The sequence below is a fragment of the Teleopsis dalmanni genome, chromosome 1 (assembly GCF_002237135.1).
Source record: "Teleopsis dalmanni isolate 2A chromosome 1, ASM223713v2, whole genome shotgun sequence".
Classification (NCBI taxonomy): Eukaryota; Metazoa; Arthropoda; class Insecta; order Diptera; family Diopsidae; genus Teleopsis; species Teleopsis dalmanni.
In genome coordinates this window covers 228,298,967-228,317,570 of record NC_051846.1, presented here as the reverse complement: position 1 = coordinate 228,317,570, position 18,604 = coordinate 228,298,967, and the positions used below count along the sequence as shown (strand labels likewise).

Sequence of the window (18,604 nt, the reverse complement as noted above, 5' to 3'; positions counted from 1 at the left end):
TTTGTGTGGAGAATATGCTCCTAATAGTTATTGACACCTCTCTTGAGTGAACAATACTTCTTAAAGCAAATTCTGTTTCTATCATTATTTGGAACAACTTGCACCTTTGTGTGGAAACAACTCTTGAGATAACATATGTTGAGAAAAGATAAGTGTTATCTCAAGAGAGTGTTCACTGTACATGACGCATTTCTGAAACATATTTTTATTAAAATAATATTAACATCTGTTCCTCTATTTTAGTTTTGTATGGTTTCATAAACATTATGTTTGGTTTCTTCTGCCAAAGGTTTGGTTTTGAGATAAATTTTGCACATTTCTTATAAGATCAAAATTATGAAAAATATATTTTATCTCAAATTTTATTTACGTTAGTCTACTAATATTTAATTTAGTCTACTGTTAAGTGACATTGTTTGAAATGATGAATGCAGTTAATTACCTTATCTAATGAAAATTTTGACCACGTAATTGCAATTTATCATCAGATATGAAAAACAAATTTTTCCATCCATCACGTTTTTATCTGGTATGTTCTCATTAGAAATGCCGACGCCAGCAACTTCGGAAAAGTAATTTAATAAGTTTGGATTTTTTTTTTTGTATAATTTAAAATTTTAAAGTTATTTTAATTTTTATTTATTTATTTCATTTTATTATTCTTTAAGTTATATTGTTATTTTAATTTTGTATATATGTTTTCTATATTTTTAAATTTATTTCTAATTGGTAAATATTTTTTATAAATTAATTTTTTTTATTTACATATAATAATTTTAATCCATTTTATTTTATTACATATGAAGTTTTATTTAAAATTTAAGTACACTCTTAAAGTTAAAATTTATTATTAATAAGAAAATAATTTATATACATAAATTTTTATTTACATATTACATATTTACTTAATTTTTATTTATTTCATTTTATTACACTCTAAGTTATATTATTATTCCTATTTTTTATATATGTTTTTAATATATGCTCCCAAAATTAAAATTTATTTATAATAAGTAAATAATTTATATACATTAATTTTTTAAATTACATATATGTTAATAATTTTAATTAATTTTATTTAATACTATTTTTTGTTATATTATTATTTATATTTTGTGTATGTGTTTTTTTTATTGTTTGCAATTATATTATTATTCTAGATAAAAGAGGGTGGCTTACTAGATACTGTACAAACCCAAGTCACTGAAGTGGCTAGTAAGGTTCGTAGGTTTAGTAGCTAAAATTTTTGTCTACGCTACTAAATACGTAATAACTGAATATTATATATTATTAATAACTTATTTTTCTCATTCACACAGGTTACAGATATAAGCAAACGTGGCTGGAACAATTTAGCTGGCAGTAATGTATCATCACCACAAGGTGGCAACAATACTGGCTACGGTGATTTCAATCAAGATAATTCGTATCAACGTTCACATTCTGTTACCGATAATATTACCAGTGGTCTAGGCGGACAAAGTGGCGCTAGCGACAATGACTGGCATTGGCAAGATAATCAAAATACCAAACAATTGCCAACGTCTAGTTCTTATAATCAATTCAATAGTAGCACTGTCCACGAAGATGATTGGTCAGGTTTTGAATCAGCAAATTATCAAGATCCAACCACTTCTTATCAAAATACGCCAACCGCAAACAGCATGAGCGGTCAAACAGCAGCGATAGCGCGTAAAAATATGAAACTACAAAATACCACACAGAAACTTAGTGAAGGTTTTGAAAATTTGGATGTGAAGAATGTGAAACCGAAAACAGCGAACACCGGAGGAAAACCAACCGCTGAAGATGATGCTTGGAATTTGTTAATGAATTAATTAGAAAATATTATATGTTGTTTTTTTTTTTTAATTTCATTTCAATTTTCATTTATGCATATTATCTATTTTTTATTAACGACAAACGTTATATATATATATGTCTATATTTTATATGTTTTAAACGATATTTTATATATTTTAATGCATGTTGATATTCTGATGATTTCATTGATGATTTTATGTTTATTTTCAATACACTTAAATTTAAGCAAATCTATTTTTTTAAATGTGTTAAATCTTTTAAAGAATATATATTATATACATTTGTGTGAAACCCATTAACTATGCAGATAACTTGAAAGTCCTTATTTCTACTTATATAGCAAAATTTAATTTAAAACAATTTGAATCTTATAAAATATATATTATTATGTGTGTATAATCTAGATATGAAACACAATTTAGAACGAATTGATGAATAAATAAATTGTAATCGATTTAAATGACAGAAAGGAAACAGAATTGTAAGTCTGAAATTATTTTTAAAAATGTAGAATGGAAATTTTTTTAAGTGTTCCATTTAAAAAGAATAAAAACCTCTCTGATGTACAATTATGTACTAAGGATCCATGTACTTTAGCGCAATTAACAGGTGTTATTAAAGCAAAACACTATAGCAGGCGAAAATATTATAAATACTGGTTCCAGCAATAGTCAAGTCTACGCTCCAAAGTCACTAGTCTTTTCAGACATCTGTATTGGCTTGCCTTTCCCACCACGAATTACAATAACTACTTAAAAGAATTTGAGCTTAAAGTCTTTAAAAATACTGGTTCTAAGAACGTCTACGCTACAGAGCACCCCGTCTTTTCAGACGACTTCTTTTCCAGCGCGGATTACAATAAGTGCTTGTTGTAACCCGCAGGGACCTATTCGTGGAATCCTTCTAGGGAAAGTGGAACAGCACTCAATCGTCGAGATTAATGAGCGGCTCCGGGACGAAGACCTGGCCGTTCTTGAAACCACAACAACTGCTTAAAAATGGTTGCAGATATATTACTGCAATCCTATATATTACGGCTATCTTCTGAATCAATTGACAAAAAGAATAGATGGATTAAAAACAGAAAACTTTCAGCGACTTATGGAAGAGAAATTCAAAGAGAATTTAATATCACAAAATATAAAGATTTGATTTAATTTTCGTTGGAAAAAGTTGCTGTCGGAGACCTTACATACCAGAAAACCTGAGCTATAATCTGTATTTAAATATCTAATCAGAAGAAAGCGATGATACTATGAAGGTAAGTGTAATCGATGTAATAGAAGGGAAAACACTATTGAAACGGTATTGGAAAAGGAAATCAAAGATTCATTTGCTGTGAGAAAGACTTACTGACATGATTCTGAATTCTCAGTGCAGCGAAGTACTGCGACCGTAGACCTTTTATGGTAGAAACCGGAACTATAATCTTTTTATAAATACCTATTCAAAATAAACTGATGATAATATATGGTTAGTACAATAGTTGCAATTGAGACGAGCAAAGACATTAATATTGAAAAAGGTCATGTCGTAGGTTTTTGTAGCCTACTGGAGCTTGCTTGTGAAATCCCTTCAGGAGGTGTAGAACGGCACTTGGTCGTCGATGGTGACGAGTGGCTCCAGGACTTGCCTGACCGTTCTTAGAACCGTTATTGAAAATGGCAGCTACATAAAAAAGGTTTTCCTAATGGCAATCCAGTTTATTAACATGAAACAAAATGCAAAACTAAATCATGCTATTATCAATCGAAATTATCTCCACTCAATACCTCCTATTAATCTATGTAAGATATTCAATGATAACATAACAATTCATTTTGACTGAACTAAAGCTGTTAAAAATAATGGGTTTTGCCAATAATGTAGAACTCCTCACACATATATATGTATGTATATATAATGAAGTAAAAACCATCCTTGTATAAAACATTTTGATCAAAATTGCTTAAGGCATGCTCAGTTCATATATGCAAGTGAAGGTAAGGCCTCATCAACGCAGTTCTCGCGAAATTGACTTCAAGGAAGATTATGCTTATGAAATTTTGATAACAAGTAATCCTGACCATAGATTTCATTACCTCCCAAACAAAAAATCAATATATTTTTAACATTAATTTGTATACTATTCTATTCTATCCAAATCCTGCTTATTAATAATAAATATTTTCAGAAACATTTATGTAAATAATATTTTAGTTTAATATATTTTAGATTACAATGACATTTGATGGCATATGTATACATTTCTCTTATGATTCTTATCGATATTTGTAATATTAATAATTTTATAAACGTAAATAATACTTTCTGGTAATAAATCTATGACTTATGTTGGTGCATCCTTCTATAACAATTGACGTTTTCGCTTACGGCGTTTACATTGCTGTTTCATATCTGGCAGCTATTGCTTCTGCACGCATTTCTTCTTCGAACTTTTTCGGTCCAGGCACCGGCGTTTTACCATTTTTCAGGCAATTGTCAATATGAGCGGCTTTCCATTTTGAATATTTGCGATTATGTACCATTTCGTCTGTAAGATCTCCAAATGTTTGTAGCACATCATAAAGAACACCACAATTAGTAAATGTCTTAACTATATTTCTAAAAATATAGTCATAATTATAAATATAATATAACGAAATATTTATTTAAACTAACGTGTTAAATTTTCCTTCACGATCTTGTTTGTCTGCATTAGCGAACAAATTAAGTACATGATTTTCCATATAAGCTTTGGCTGCAGTTCTAACGGCTATTGTTTCCTTAGTACCATGTGCGTTTTTTATTTCTTCCATCTCGTACATGAGTACTAAGAAAAAGCATAAATATATCATTTGTTCTTTATGTTAAATTTTAAAATTTTATACTCATCAACAATTGCATTGCTTCTGGTGACTTCGTCGTGTTATTAAGCATCACCTCGGTGGCATATAGACGCGACCAATAGGCAATAACATAATCGCTTGCATCATGATCGCGGGAAATCTGTAAAAACGGTAATAAATCCTTAAGACTAGGTTGAAATCGCGCGAACTCCATTTCGTCTCCAATCAGCTTTTGATAAATATTAACAAATTTAAAAAAATAAGTGCTACCAAGTTCCCTTTTTACTATTCTAACTTCTGTTCACTTAATTCTTATAAATACCAATAGGAAATGGAATCAAGTTATGTATGTTACTAAATAGTTATTTTTCTTCAATATTTGTTATTATTTATACAACTTATAATATTAGTTGTATTCGGAAGCTCCGAAGGATGGTGAAAAACAACAAGTTGTTTGCTAAAGTTCCTAATTTGTACGCAAAACAACAATATTAATTTCCCTATCTAAACGATTAGTTATAAAGTGGCCAAACATCTTAATGATTTTTTTTTCACATCAAAGACTTAACATCTTAGCGACTGCTGTATAACGCTAAGTTTTTTGAAATATTTATATATTAAAATTATTGAATGCGTATTTGTGATTTTAGTGAGACTGAAATTGCATTATTTAAAAATAAAGAAGAAGTATGTGCAACAATACAAAATGTGTCGAAAATTAAACTCAACCCCTCAAAAATCTGGGCAAGTGCCTTTCTTGGCAAATATCGTAACCATCTCATGGGTTATAAATCCTCAGACATAAACGTTCGAATTGAAGGCTCTGTTATTAAAATTATTAATAAGCGAAAATACCTGGAGGTTGTTCTAACTTCAAAATACAATTTCATTCCGTAAATTAATCACATCAATAACAACGCCACTCTTGAACGCCATCAGTTTAAAAATGTGTTACACCGACACAATTTGCTAAATGTGTAAATAAAACTTTTTGGCTACAAGTAACTAATACGACCACTCATTTCATATTAAGTGCGAAGTCTCATTCGCTCAAATGAAATGCCTTCGAGTATTTAAAAGGATAACGCTTTGGAACTACATTAATTGGAAGCGCAAATCCGATAGCTTTTTTATCCTTTCATAATACAATTTGCATTACAATTCGATTTTAATTTCAGTTGATATATTTTTGAATGGTTTCTGCTTCTGTGATGAAGCAAACTATAACTTCACTATAATCGTAATCAGAGGTAAATAAGCAAAATTACAATTAAAATTTCAATTTTTATTTATTATTTTATTTAACAAAGAAAGTTGACCGGTAAGAGAGATTCATCTATTAAAATTCATGTTAATGGAAACAATATTTGGTGGGTTAATCGTTGAGTTAATTAAGGTTTAAATTTAACAAAAGGTATTAAATTTCAATTTTAACTTGAATGTAAGTAATCGAGTAAATAGAAAACTGTTATTTCGGGATATAAAATATTTAAACATTGCTATTGGATTTATATGTAATATGTAAAATATAAAGATTCTTAAGAAATGTTACATCCGATATATTATCAAAATTTTTAAAATTATTTTAAGTGGGCATTCGCTGAACATGCCCGTGTTTCTATATCATCGAAACAACATACATTTTTTGCAAGACCAAATGAAATACCAGTTGGATTTTTCAGTGTGACGCGGTTCAGTAACAGAAATATATCAAGTCTCTTTATGTGAGTTTTAGAAAAAAATTTTGTTATAATTTAAGTTTTTTAATTTAATTTTTTTATAAACTATATATCTATTTATTAATTTTCGAAGATTATATACATATCATTTATTATTATCAATTAGAACGGAGGCATAAGTGAATATGTTTCCAACTGGGTAGTAATATTTTTGACAAATAAAACAATGTTTAACAGATGTGTCAATAAATTTGACATTTCATAGTCTGGAGAAAATAAACGAAAGTTATGGATCGCAGTTCTATAAAGTTTTTACATCGTTAATGTATGCTTTACGGGAAATATATTTTTTAAATTATATATTTAATAATATTTTTGGAGAACTCATATGTGAAACAAGTAAAAAAAAAATTTTTATATACAATAAAGGGTGAATGCATATGTGCCGTACACATCACAGGTAAGCAAAACATTCGCAACCTTCAAGGAAAAATCAATCAAATTAGCTTCAAACAAAACTAAATACAAACTAAATTAATTGAATAAAATTTAATAGATTTCAATTCCGTTAACATAAAAATTTGCATTTTAATATGCAACTCAATTGTAAGATTTGCTTTATTTTGCACTAAAAAAATAAGATGAATGACAAAAAAATTAATTTGCATACAAATTTTATTAGAGTCGCTGTTATGAATGTATGATAATCACAGGGGAGTATAATAAAATTTTTAAAATATAATAATTTAACATTTTTAAAATTGCAATATTTAGAAACAGTTTAGTAATTTAAAGTCTTAATATCTTGTCAGGTTTATGCTGGCGTCATCAAAAATTATAAAAAGAAAGTCTTTTACGATTCGCTCATGGTTTGCTAACTGGGCTTAGTAACATTTTGCACCCTACATCAAATGCGTAAGGCATATCAATCGTGATAAATTTTGCTGGTTATTAAATTTGCAATTCTCATACTTGTGTAAAACAAATTGCGATATCGTTATTTCAGATAAGTTTTTTTTTTTCATATAATTATACAGTTATAAAAACTATTGAAATTATTGTTTACATACGTTTCAGATAAGATCTTACCGGCTTTTACGCTAATTTTTGACAACTCCATTCGATAAGCAATCTAAAACGCTTTGTTTACAAATTTTATTATCAATTGATTGCAGTCGTTCGAATCTTATTCATAGTAGACTTTATTAATTATCATGTTGTGCACTTACAAAAAAAAGTTGCGTGTAGTACTGTGAAATAGTAAAAAAAAACTTTAAATATAATTACTGTAGAAATAGGTATATTTCGTATTATTGTATATTTTAACAGGGGAATGAAAATAGATATTCATATTTGTTATTTTCACTTTCATTTTTCATTTACAAAAGTTAACAAAGTGATGAGCACAAAAAGTCATATATATCCACGTACGGTTGTTCTAATAAATGAATTCCCCTTTTTACACTCACTACCTTATGAAGTTTCGTTCTCTATATTTTTCTAGCTCCACTTATCATTTCATCCAATGTTTTTTATATCTAAATTATAAAAGAAATTTGCTTTACCTTATCATGCGAAATATGTCGAGTTCATAGCTGATTTAGTTATTTTTACCTTTGAAGCTTTTACTTTTTTTTTACTTAGATTTTTTGAAGGTTTCTATCGAAATGTATTATAATTCATTATCATATCTTCTACAGTCGGAAATCGAATCAATGATCCATTTTAAATAATTTAAAAAAAAATAAATTTTTGATAATATAACAAACCTTTAAATAAAATTATTTTATCTCTCTGTAATCAGTTTTCTTGGTGTTTGGTGTACAGCAGAAATCCATTAAATTTTTTATAGTAAAATAAACAGAACATTAGATTTTTGCAAAAAAAAAAAAAAAAATACAAAAATTGTTTATACTTTTTTTAAAATTATTTCTCCTAATTATATTTTTAGATTTGTATTGGAATTATTTCGATAAATTTGTGCGAAAGTAAGAACAACACACCAGAGAAAGACCGACCGCAAAGTAAAACTCGTGTGTGAAAAACACAATTTAGTGTTTTTCGTACGCTTCCCGACAAGAATTCGAAAAAAATCACAAAAATATTGGAAGAAATTTATCAGTGAAAGTGTTGGTCTTTTCAAAAATCCTACGGATGTGCCCAGAGACAACTATAATGAGACCATAGATACGTACTCAACAATCGGAAAAAAAAGAAAGTTACAAAATTGTTTAGTGAAAACTATTTGAGATAGTATAAATTAAAGTGCATACTAAATTAATATATATATAATATATATATATATATATATATATATATTTTCTTATATATATACAATTTTTTTTTTCTAAATAATTGTTAACGAGAAGAGAGAAAGACAAAATTTAAATAAGCACAAATTAAGTATTTAGAATGGTTAATAAAGTAGAACTGAGCAAGAAGAGTGCTAAAACTACAACAACAACAACGGAAAATACTGAATGGAATAGCTTAAGCGGTGAAGCTGATTTCGCAACTGATTCGTCTTCATCTAATAAAGTGACAATAGTTAAAACAAATACTACGACAGATAATGCAAATACTTCACAAAATGTTCCTCTTTCAGCAACTCCATCTCAACATAAATTAATACCAATAACAAGTGTTTTAAATACTGAACCAGAAAATTCAAGTAATCAAAATCAGCAATTAACCTTAAAGAGCTCAACTATAGCCCAACTGGCGCCGAATGTTTCATCTTTCCAAAAATTTCTAAATAATAATTCAAGCAGTAGTAGTCATACACAATTGCCTAGTGAATTGCCACATGAAGATGAAGAACGATTGGAGAAGCTCTTCAAGAGTCTCGATCGCGACGGCGATGGCAGAATCGATATACATGATTTGTCTGAAGCATTGCGAGAGTTTGGACTTTCGAGTGTGTACGCTGAGGTATGTAAATCCAAATAAGAAGTGATTCTATCATAAAATATTCGTAGAAGATTTTTCCAAAATTTAAAGTCTTTAAAAGTTGACTATAAAAATTTTCAAGCCTTATTTCTCTGTTTTTGTACCTGCGGACATTTTGAGATTGCTGTTATGTTGTTATTGTAACCCGCAGAAATCTGTAAAGCAGATGACATTAAAAGAATTACTTTTCGAAGATATGGGTTATGATGTGAATAGGTAATGGTTGTGTAAAAGGGGAGGGAATTATTGGAAAATCAGATTAGGGATAAGTGGGATTTCAATAAATGTCAAAGTACTGCTATTATAATCTATCTCTCTAGGAAAGACTAGTGAATAGCATCAAATTATATAGTTAAAACTTCAAAATATATCTCCCGTACTGCAGTGTATACATGAAAGGGAACAAAGAAGCAACAATACAAATGCAAAAATTATGTACAACTAAAAAACTAATTTGCAACAAAAAAGGGTAAAAGCGTATTTGCCGAAACACGTATAGAAAATATACTAAAATCCTGAAAAACCAAATAACTTTACTTTAAAAGAGGTATTGTCTTGTGTATTATAAGAATATAGTTTTCATTTAAGTTGTAAGTGTGAAATATTAATTATTCGTTGCAATGAATTCCTAAAATTTTGTTATATAATTCTGAATTTGTAACATAACGAATTTCTTTTGATTTATTATGATGTGTTAAAACTTCTAAATCATTTCCAACCCTTATTTTTCTACTAGAAATAGCGCAGTTTTAAAGTTAAAAGTTCATTTCATTTAGTGATCATATATACCTATGTCATTTTTCGTTGTAACACAGCTAGTTCCCTCGTTTGTTTTTGTTGTTTTTCGTGATAACCCATGTAGATAACCCATGGAGATCTATACTGCAATTAACAAATACGAATACATCGATTAGATTAGGATAGTCCACTCATTTGCTGTTGTTTTAGTTGTGATAAGCCATTGAGATCTATTAGGCATATAGTATATTTGAAATAACAAATGCGAACACATGGATTAGTATATAATTGGGTAAGTGTGAAAGGTAGGAGTTTGGGAACAAGAATGAATTAAAATTGTATGGGATTTTAATTAGAGCTAACCCAGATCAAGCCGGTCATTTCACTAGTCATTTCAATGACTAGGATGAAGTCAAAGCTCCCTTTTTTGTGGGAAAACCTGCTGAGTTCCCAACCTTTATAAACCAAGTAATTTTGTTGGACACAATGCAAGTAAATAGAGTAGTTAAATATATGGGAGACGACAGTAAAAGTGATTGAAGTAATATTAAAATTAGGCCATGGCATAATGTAACGAATCTTATCACTTTAATATGCAACGAGGCATGAAAACGGATTAAACCTTCCCTAGAATGAAGATTAGACCTTCATTTGAGACATACATAGGAAATTAAAGAATTGTTATATCATTAGAAACCCTTTAAAAAATATTAACTATACGTAAAATAGCATCAAGGCATAATATATGTACATTATAAGATGCGATTTAAAATTCAAAATATTATTAAAATCTTTAGAATCTTAAATCTCTAGAATAAATCTTTAGATTTATTCTTTAGAATAAAATCTTTAGAAATATAAGAATCAATTTTGTTGAAACTTATTCTAGATATTTTTTTCTTATTAGCCTTCTTTTGTCAAGTATTCCTAGTCCATGATGTTTTGTTTCTGTTATAGTTTAATGATTTTATAAACAACCGAAATATAAAAATAAAATTATTTCTTATTTTTTCTTCTTTTGCAATTATATATTTTTGAATATTTGACATCTCTAACAAAAGAGTTAAGCTATAGATAAATAATGTCGCCAAGTGGAAAATATAAGAACAATTTTTCTTCTCTTCGCAACAGGCTCAGTACGACACCCATTTCAATCAGAGCTCGTTCTTTAATAAAAGCCAGACCCATTCAAAAATCAATACGGCACCATATATATCAAGAATAGAAATATTGTAAAATTGCTATGATATATTTGTAAATCATTGAAAGATGTATAGGAATAGACTCTGTAATACGTACTCTTTATTTATTGAAGAAGAAGAATTATTGTTTGTTTATACATATCTCTGTATATAAGTTTGTTTATCTAATTATTTGTATACAAACTAGTCCATCAATTTTTGTGCGAACATTAAAAGGCTTTACACAGTTGTTGTATTTACAAAGATGAGGAACAAATATGCTCAGATATTTTCGTATGTATTGTTTATAAAGTTTTGGATTTCATTAAATATAAATATAGTTTTTGTTTTGTTTTTGCAAAAAAGCAATCTCAAATAAAGTTAAAAATACTGTCATATAGCTAATATAAATATTATTTCTAAATGAGGATTATTATTATAAATTAACAAAAAAATTACTTTGCAATTTTTATTTCACTAATTTTATTTATATACTCAGATATATAGTATGTCCAACTAACTAAGTCTGTTGATATATATTTACTTTCCTCAGCGACAATAAAATTTGCATACATAGCATATATAGTATATTGTATCGAATGTGATGCAAAGTGAACTTGACTAATGTTCTCCACGGAGCCTCAACTAAATTCGCTTAAAATGAGCACAACAAATTTGAGAAGAAAAAACAATTAATTTTTTATCTGAAAGCGCAAAGTACAAATAGAAAATTATACATTCGCTTCTCGATGTACACGTCATTTTTGTGCCTCATTCACACCAAAATCGAATATCATCGAACCAGAGAAGCCAGAAGAAGTGCCAGACAGACTTTGTACTAGAATAAAATTAACCAAATTACGTCTCGAAACTTACTCACATATATTTGCTTAATTTTATCTTTATTTAGCTAATTTTTCCTAAACTCTTTTAAATATTTTTTTATCTTCTTTTTTTTTTGTATTGAAAAATAATGCCGAATTCTTTTGAGAAATTTGGGAAAAAAATTTGTGTAGAATTTTTAAACTTTTGGCTTTTTGGCAGCTTTTGCTCGCTTAACAATTGTTATTGTAATTTCAATTTTATTTTATTTCTATTGAAATATGCTTTTGTGTCTTTTATCATTGGCTGGTATCTCATTTTGTATAATTTATTCAAATATTTTTTGACAAAATTCCTAATTAAACATAAAATAATGCGCACGTGGCGTTGCATCTCAAATCAATGCCAAGAAATGCTCGTGCTATATTTTGAATTAATAGATATTTTTAATATTTTTAAATAATCGATGATAAGTACTCAAAACTATAACCCCTCTAAAATAATGGCCTATTTAATAAATGCTTAATAAATATATCTTTTAATCTAAGAGATGGTTTCATATAAAACATTCGTAATAATAAATATTAATTTCTTCCGCTTTAATTGTTTATTCAAAAATCAAAATCAAATTAACATACAATGTGTTAGAAATAATGTTTTTGAAGTTCACTTTGTCTCTAGCAGTATGTACCAAGTCTCCAATAGTTCTTAACCCAGTCCAGTATCGGATGTTCCTCAACCAAGGCATTTGTTTTCTTCCCATGCCGCGTTTGCCTTCAATTCTCTCTACCACAATCAGTTGCAGCAATTCATATTTTAAACCTCGGATGAGATGATCAAAATACCTCGTTTTTCTTATTTTGATAGTTTTTAGAACTTCTAACTTTTAGAACTTCTTCATTTGAAATTTTGTCCATCCAGAGAATCTTCAGAATACGTCTGTAGCACAATATTACAAATGCTTCAATTTTGTACATTGTTAGAATTTTTAAAGTCCAAGATTCCAAACCATGTCTGATCCATTCTAATCAGACATAGCATTTAACGTAGCGAATGGGTAAGTTGATTTGATGTTGCTATTGCATACCACTTTTTTGAATGTGTGGAAAGAGTTTGTAGCCATCTTTATTGTTTTCTTGATCTTATGTCCACTCTTCATTTAATTAGCAACCAAGGTATTTAAACTTAGCTACACGTTCAATAGCTTCTGTTCCAATTTTAATGGTAGCATTGTTGTATGGTATTAATTTAGTATACGATCGGGTCTATGTTATATAGACCCGATTATATAGACATAATTATTATTTAATATTTTGATTTATACTTTTTAATTATATTATATTTTATTATAATATTATTTGTATAGTATAATATATAAATAATAATACAAATTAAAAATGATATCAGTACCCTGAAGATGACTCTAGACTATAGTCGAAATATCGGCACAAATTAAATATATTAATTAATTAAATATAAATATAATTAATCAATTAGCTTGTTCAAACATATAAAAATAAAATTTGGTCTATCGTATTTAAAATTTCAGATCTAATTTAATTGGTTACGTATCTAATACCAATATGTAAATAGTAATGCGTTACTCTTTCCTGCACATTATGATACGGCCTATAACCATCATCCTTATCCATTTTCTTTAAATGATATTTAAGCTTTGAGTAACTTTGAATTAGTTTAGCTAAATTCTTTAAATCTTTGTTGCTAAGAATAAAAATAGCTTTCATATTAATTCGTTTATAGTAACTTAGTTTCTTACCATTTCACATAACCTATTAAGCCTTCCTGAAGTCATTAAAGTTGTGTTCTTCCTTTCTGTAAATTAAATTATTTTTAAAATTATTGTTGCAATTACATTAAGACTGAAAAGTTTTCGGAAATTCTCATTTAAAATTCGCGCGCTGTATATTTTTCGATATTTTAAGTTTATGTAGTTTGGCAGCACTGTCCTTAATTACTATGCCAAAAATGAGCTCGATCTGTCAGACAGTTCGTTTACGGCAGCTGTTGAAACCAGTTCACCTCAGTAGTGCGTTGCGAAATGTCTTCGACGGTCGTACGACCGTCCTGGAAGGCTTTGTACCACTCATAAACTTGAGTTTTCGATAAAACTGATTCCCCATAAGCCTTTTGTAGCATTCGCAACGATTCTGCACACGAAATTTCGTTCGAAACACAAAATTTGATGCAAACTCTTTGTTCAATATTTTTTTCCATTGTTTTTTTCGCAACGCCCTACTGAGGTGAACTGGTTTCAACAGCTGCCGTAAACGAACTGTCTGACAGATCGCGCTCATTTTTGGCATAGTAATTAAGGACAGTGCTGCCAAACTACATAAACTTAAAATATCGGAAAATATACAGCGCGCGAATTTTAAATGAGAATTTCCGAAAGCTTTTCGGTCTTAATGTATGTATATAATTCTGTCATCTTAGGTAGTACAAAGAGCGTTTGTAAACAGTGTTATTTGAACTCTGCTATGGAAATAGGCTATAATGTCGTTCCATGAATAATTCGCATTATGCTGTTCTCTTCCAAGTCAGGGCCAGTTTATATAGACGACGAGTTTGACCCCAGTGATTCGCGTGCTATATTACTATTTGCTATTCTGTCCAATTTCATTTCCGTTTCTGAATTTATTTTCTTTCTCTAGCTATATTGCAATTTGATATTCTATGCAATCTCATTTCTCATCTCATTCCTGAATTCATTTTGTTGCTCTAGAGAGGCTTGTCCTAGTCCTCACATTGATATTCAATATTTTCTGCGGTTACCAGCTACGCAAGACTCTTTAAAGCTATTGATTTTTAAAAGCAAAAATATTTAACTGGACGGTAGTGGGTTGGAACTAAATAGAGATTGCCTGCGTTAAGCTTATTTTCATATTCTTTGTGAACCTCATGAGCTGATATACACGTTGAACTTACAGAGTTTTTGCTAGATAAGGGTTGAGGATTTTCAAAACATTCAACTTTGTCTAAATTGTAAATGAAATTAGATATATTAGAGCTGCTTGACTGTCTGAGAAAATATGTTTGCCGAAGTTTGAGGTACCCCTGCCGTAAACATTCTCTAAACCGTTGCCTAAATTGCGGTATTTCTCATTTCAACAGATTTTTGGAAACTTGATACTATGAATTCAGCTTCTATGGTACCGTCTGCTAGTATTTTGTCTTTTGAATTTTAATTTTAAGTATATATAAGTATGGTATATGGTTTGACCAGCTTCCTAATAGTAGGTATACAAGTACATATATTCGAAGTATGTTATTGCCTTATTCCTTATCATAACATTAACAGAGTATTTTTTAGTTAATTATCGAACATATATTTCTCTATTTTTTTATGGTTTTTGTCTTCTAGAGGTACGTATGTCCATCGAGAAATTCTATCGTTTACATATATCTTTCATTTTGATTTCGATACAAGTTTCAATTTTCTTTTGTGGTCGTTTAGATATTTTTTGGCCTTGCCTATAACTTTGATTTTAAGGAATCAAAAACATGAAACATGTTTTGAATGTATATTTCTCAGGGTAATATTTACTCCAATGCTTTTGGAGAATGATACATATCGTATAGGAAATAACGATAAAGTAGATACTGTAAGTGAAAAAAAAACTATTGCTAGATATAAAACAGGGATGGACCTACTTTACGAATAATGAGACCAATTACATTATTTAAATATTTATAACTGCATAATATCGTCGTTATGTGAACGTAATGGTTCAGCACTAATTATAATGGTAAGATGATAATGATACAAACAGTTTATAATTCATAAGGATTTTATTCATATATTCCTAATGTTTTTTTATTTCACCATTTAAATATTCAAAACTGTCTACACAAATTCCTTCCTTACAAAAATGTAGGTCAGCAAATGTAAAGCGATTATCGCCAAATAAATTTACATTTTGTAGAGACATTTTGTGCTATTTGCGTGATAATAACAATTTGAAGGCAATAAAATTATATGGTTCAAATTATTTGGCAAACACTTGAAGGACAACGCAAAAGGATTATCCTTTGAAATGCTTACACAATTGTCAATAAAAACACAGACAAATTGACGCCTGGTTTACCGAAGTTATTTAAGCTGCTTTTTAAAGTGCTATTTCTGCTATTTATAAAAATGTGAAATAAATTTTCAATTTTTAAAAATTATTTTAAAAGTTTGAAATTAAAAATTAAATTTTTTATTTTACAGAAATTTCTGGAACATTCGGACAAAACTCAAAGTGGAGACGTGGGTCTTGCGGAATTTGTACATTACGTTAGAGAACATGAAAAGAACTTACGGCTACAATTCTCCCACTTGGACAAGAATAAAGATGGTAAGTTCGACTATAAAATGGAGATTAGTAAAAAATAAATATTAATAAATAATTATTGTATCTTCCATAATAGGCAAAGTTGATTTGGAGGAGCTGATATCAGCTTTTAAGGACTTAGGTATTGAAGTTGACCAAAGTGAAGCGAAAAAACTTCTATCAAGGTTTTTTATTATCTATCTATAAGATATAAAGCATCTGATTAATGTGTTTTCTCTATTTTATAGAATGGATCAGGACGGTAGTTTAAATATTAGTTTTAACGAATGGCGAGATTTTCTGTTGTTGGCACCATCCACAAATATACACGATTTAATAGTATTTTGGCGGCACTCTACTGTAAGTAAACTCGTAAATAATATAGAGTTGGACTAGAACTAGTAATGTTATATTTTTGCTATGACATTTATTTAGTTTTGTATAAATGTTGCAATATTTTTATTACTTTACTAATACTACTTATAATAATATATATACATATATATATTTTTAAAATATTTTATTCATTCAATTAAGTTAGTTTTTAATAGACTTTAAAGATTATTTTTAACTTTATTCCATATATTTGTATTGAGCTTTTTAATCTATTGTTAATCCTGTATATATAATAAAATATTTATTATTGCATATTCATAATTACCTATATATACTTCTCCATTAAAAAAAAATAAAACCCTTTCTCAATTTATTTTTGCTAATAAATCAAGTTTTCCGCTATACACAAATTATGACTAATAGAGGAAGATTTAAAGGTACTTTTTGAGATATTTATATGCAATTGTTTAATAGCTTAGCCATTATCCTCCTTCCTCACACATTTGAAACATTAAGAATTATAATTAGAGTTTTTTGTTTTATTTATTTATTATTCATTTATGATTCCTCAAACTTCAATTGAGCAGTTTTTCACTGATTTGTTTTAAATTCAATACAATTATATGCTTTTTTAATTTGTAAGCGAAGTGTTGATAAGTATCTCAGTATAATAATGTGCGGTCTGGACAGATTTTCATATTAAATGCATATGACATTTGATGACTAAAATTGTGTTGATTGCTTTTCTGTTCCAGAAAACAGTTGCTTCTGATAATCCGAAATGTTTATTTAAATTTTTTAATTTACATTCATGTATTTAAATTTGTAGTTCAGTTTTATGTTTTAGTATCATTTTTATTTCAACTTGAAATGGTATTGTCAGAGAATATCGTGGACACGGTAATAAAAGTTAAACAATTTATTGTTGTTCTCTATTTATATTAATTTACATATAAATAAATTTTATATTAAATAAAATATAATTTAAATTTCTATAGTATTACTAAATAGAGCACTGCATATGTTTAGGTGTAAAGATTTTAAGCTCTGTTCATAATCATAATAATTTTTATAAATGAACAATTTGATTATCTTGAAATTTTTTCGATGCTGAATCATAGCGCGATTCATACTTTTATTTGATCTTATAATTGTGCTTCTGGCTTTAAGTATTTTAAAGTGATTACTAATGTATGCAAATAATTTATACAAACAATTTTTATAGTCTGTTTTCAAACTTCAAATTAAATCTTGAGTTTGTAAGTACTGTAAACACTTTATTGAACGAATGATTTCTTGCGAATAGACTACATTCGTAATATCAAAAAATTCTTTAAATCGTATGAATATATTAAACAAAGAAATAGCAAATACCCAGCGGGATACTTGTTGTTGTATCCCGTTGGGGCCTGCTTCTGAAGTTCCTTTGGAAGGTGTCGAATGGCATTTGATCGTCGATAGCGACGAGTGGCTTTGGAACATAGTCCCGACCGTTCTTAAAACCTACTTCCTAGATAATGTTTTATAGCTCATTGTATGGATATCTTAAGTGTTCTACAGCATTTTTGCATCTATTTTTTTGTGCTTTTTTTGTAGATCTTGTAAAATTATTATTTTAGTGTAATGTATATTATTTTCGAAAACCCATAATATAGAAGTCTTAAGGCTTTAACAGCATATTTGTGGAATATTTTAGATATATTTTAGTACGTAGTAGAGTAGTTCAGTTATTTTCTCTTGAAAGTTATTTTTTTCTCATTATTTTTATGTTCCCAATAGGTTTTTTATATAATGTCAAATTGTGGTTTTGGCGTGGTGTGTATTATTTCTCTAAAAGTTTAGAAGTTTTAAGCTTTCCATAGTAAATTCGTAGAGCATTTTAAGTGTTGTTTTAGGGAATCATTTTTTTCGCT

The 18,604-nt window shown here is 28.4% G+C and overlaps 2 protein-coding genes and 1 long non-coding RNA gene across 3 annotated transcripts; 2 read left to right on the top strand and 1 right to left on the bottom strand.

The window, feature by feature from the left end:
* Positions 1 to 4,002: 4,002 nt before the first annotated feature.
* Positions 4,003 to 4,908, bottom strand: LOC119667935 (vacuolar protein sorting-associated protein VTA1 homolog). Its single transcript, XM_038077288.1, has 3 exons — positions 4,695 to 4,908; positions 4,486 to 4,636; positions 4,003 to 4,428 (listed from the first exon to the last, which is right to left on the bottom strand). Exons 1-3 carry the CDS (start codon positions 4,864 to 4,866, stop codon positions 4,203 to 4,205), a joined length of 549 nt encoding a protein of 182 aa, XP_037933216.1. The 5' UTR covers positions 4,867 to 4,908; the 3' UTR covers positions 4,003 to 4,202.
* A 1,285-nt stretch (positions 4,909 to 6,193) lies between these two features.
* Positions 6,194 to 8,630, top strand: LOC119672538. The gene is made up of 3 exons (XR_005251916.1): positions 6,194 to 6,376; positions 6,498 to 6,791; positions 8,283 to 8,630. It is a non-coding gene; the product is annotated as an uncharacterized LOC119672538 (long non-coding RNA).
* A 34-nt stretch (positions 8,631 to 8,664) lies between these two features.
* LOC119672537 (calcium-binding mitochondrial carrier protein SCaMC-2-like) lies at positions 8,665 to 16,751 on the top strand. The gene is made up of 4 exons (XM_038083608.1): positions 8,665 to 9,262; positions 16,253 to 16,379; positions 16,453 to 16,540; positions 16,604 to 16,751. The coding sequence occupies exons 1-4, from the start codon at positions 8,744 to 8,746 to the stop codon at positions 16,749 to 16,751; spliced, it is 882 nt and encodes a 293-aa protein (XP_037939536.1). The 5' UTR covers positions 8,665 to 8,743.
* Positions 16,752 to 18,604: the final 1,853 nt, after the last annotated feature.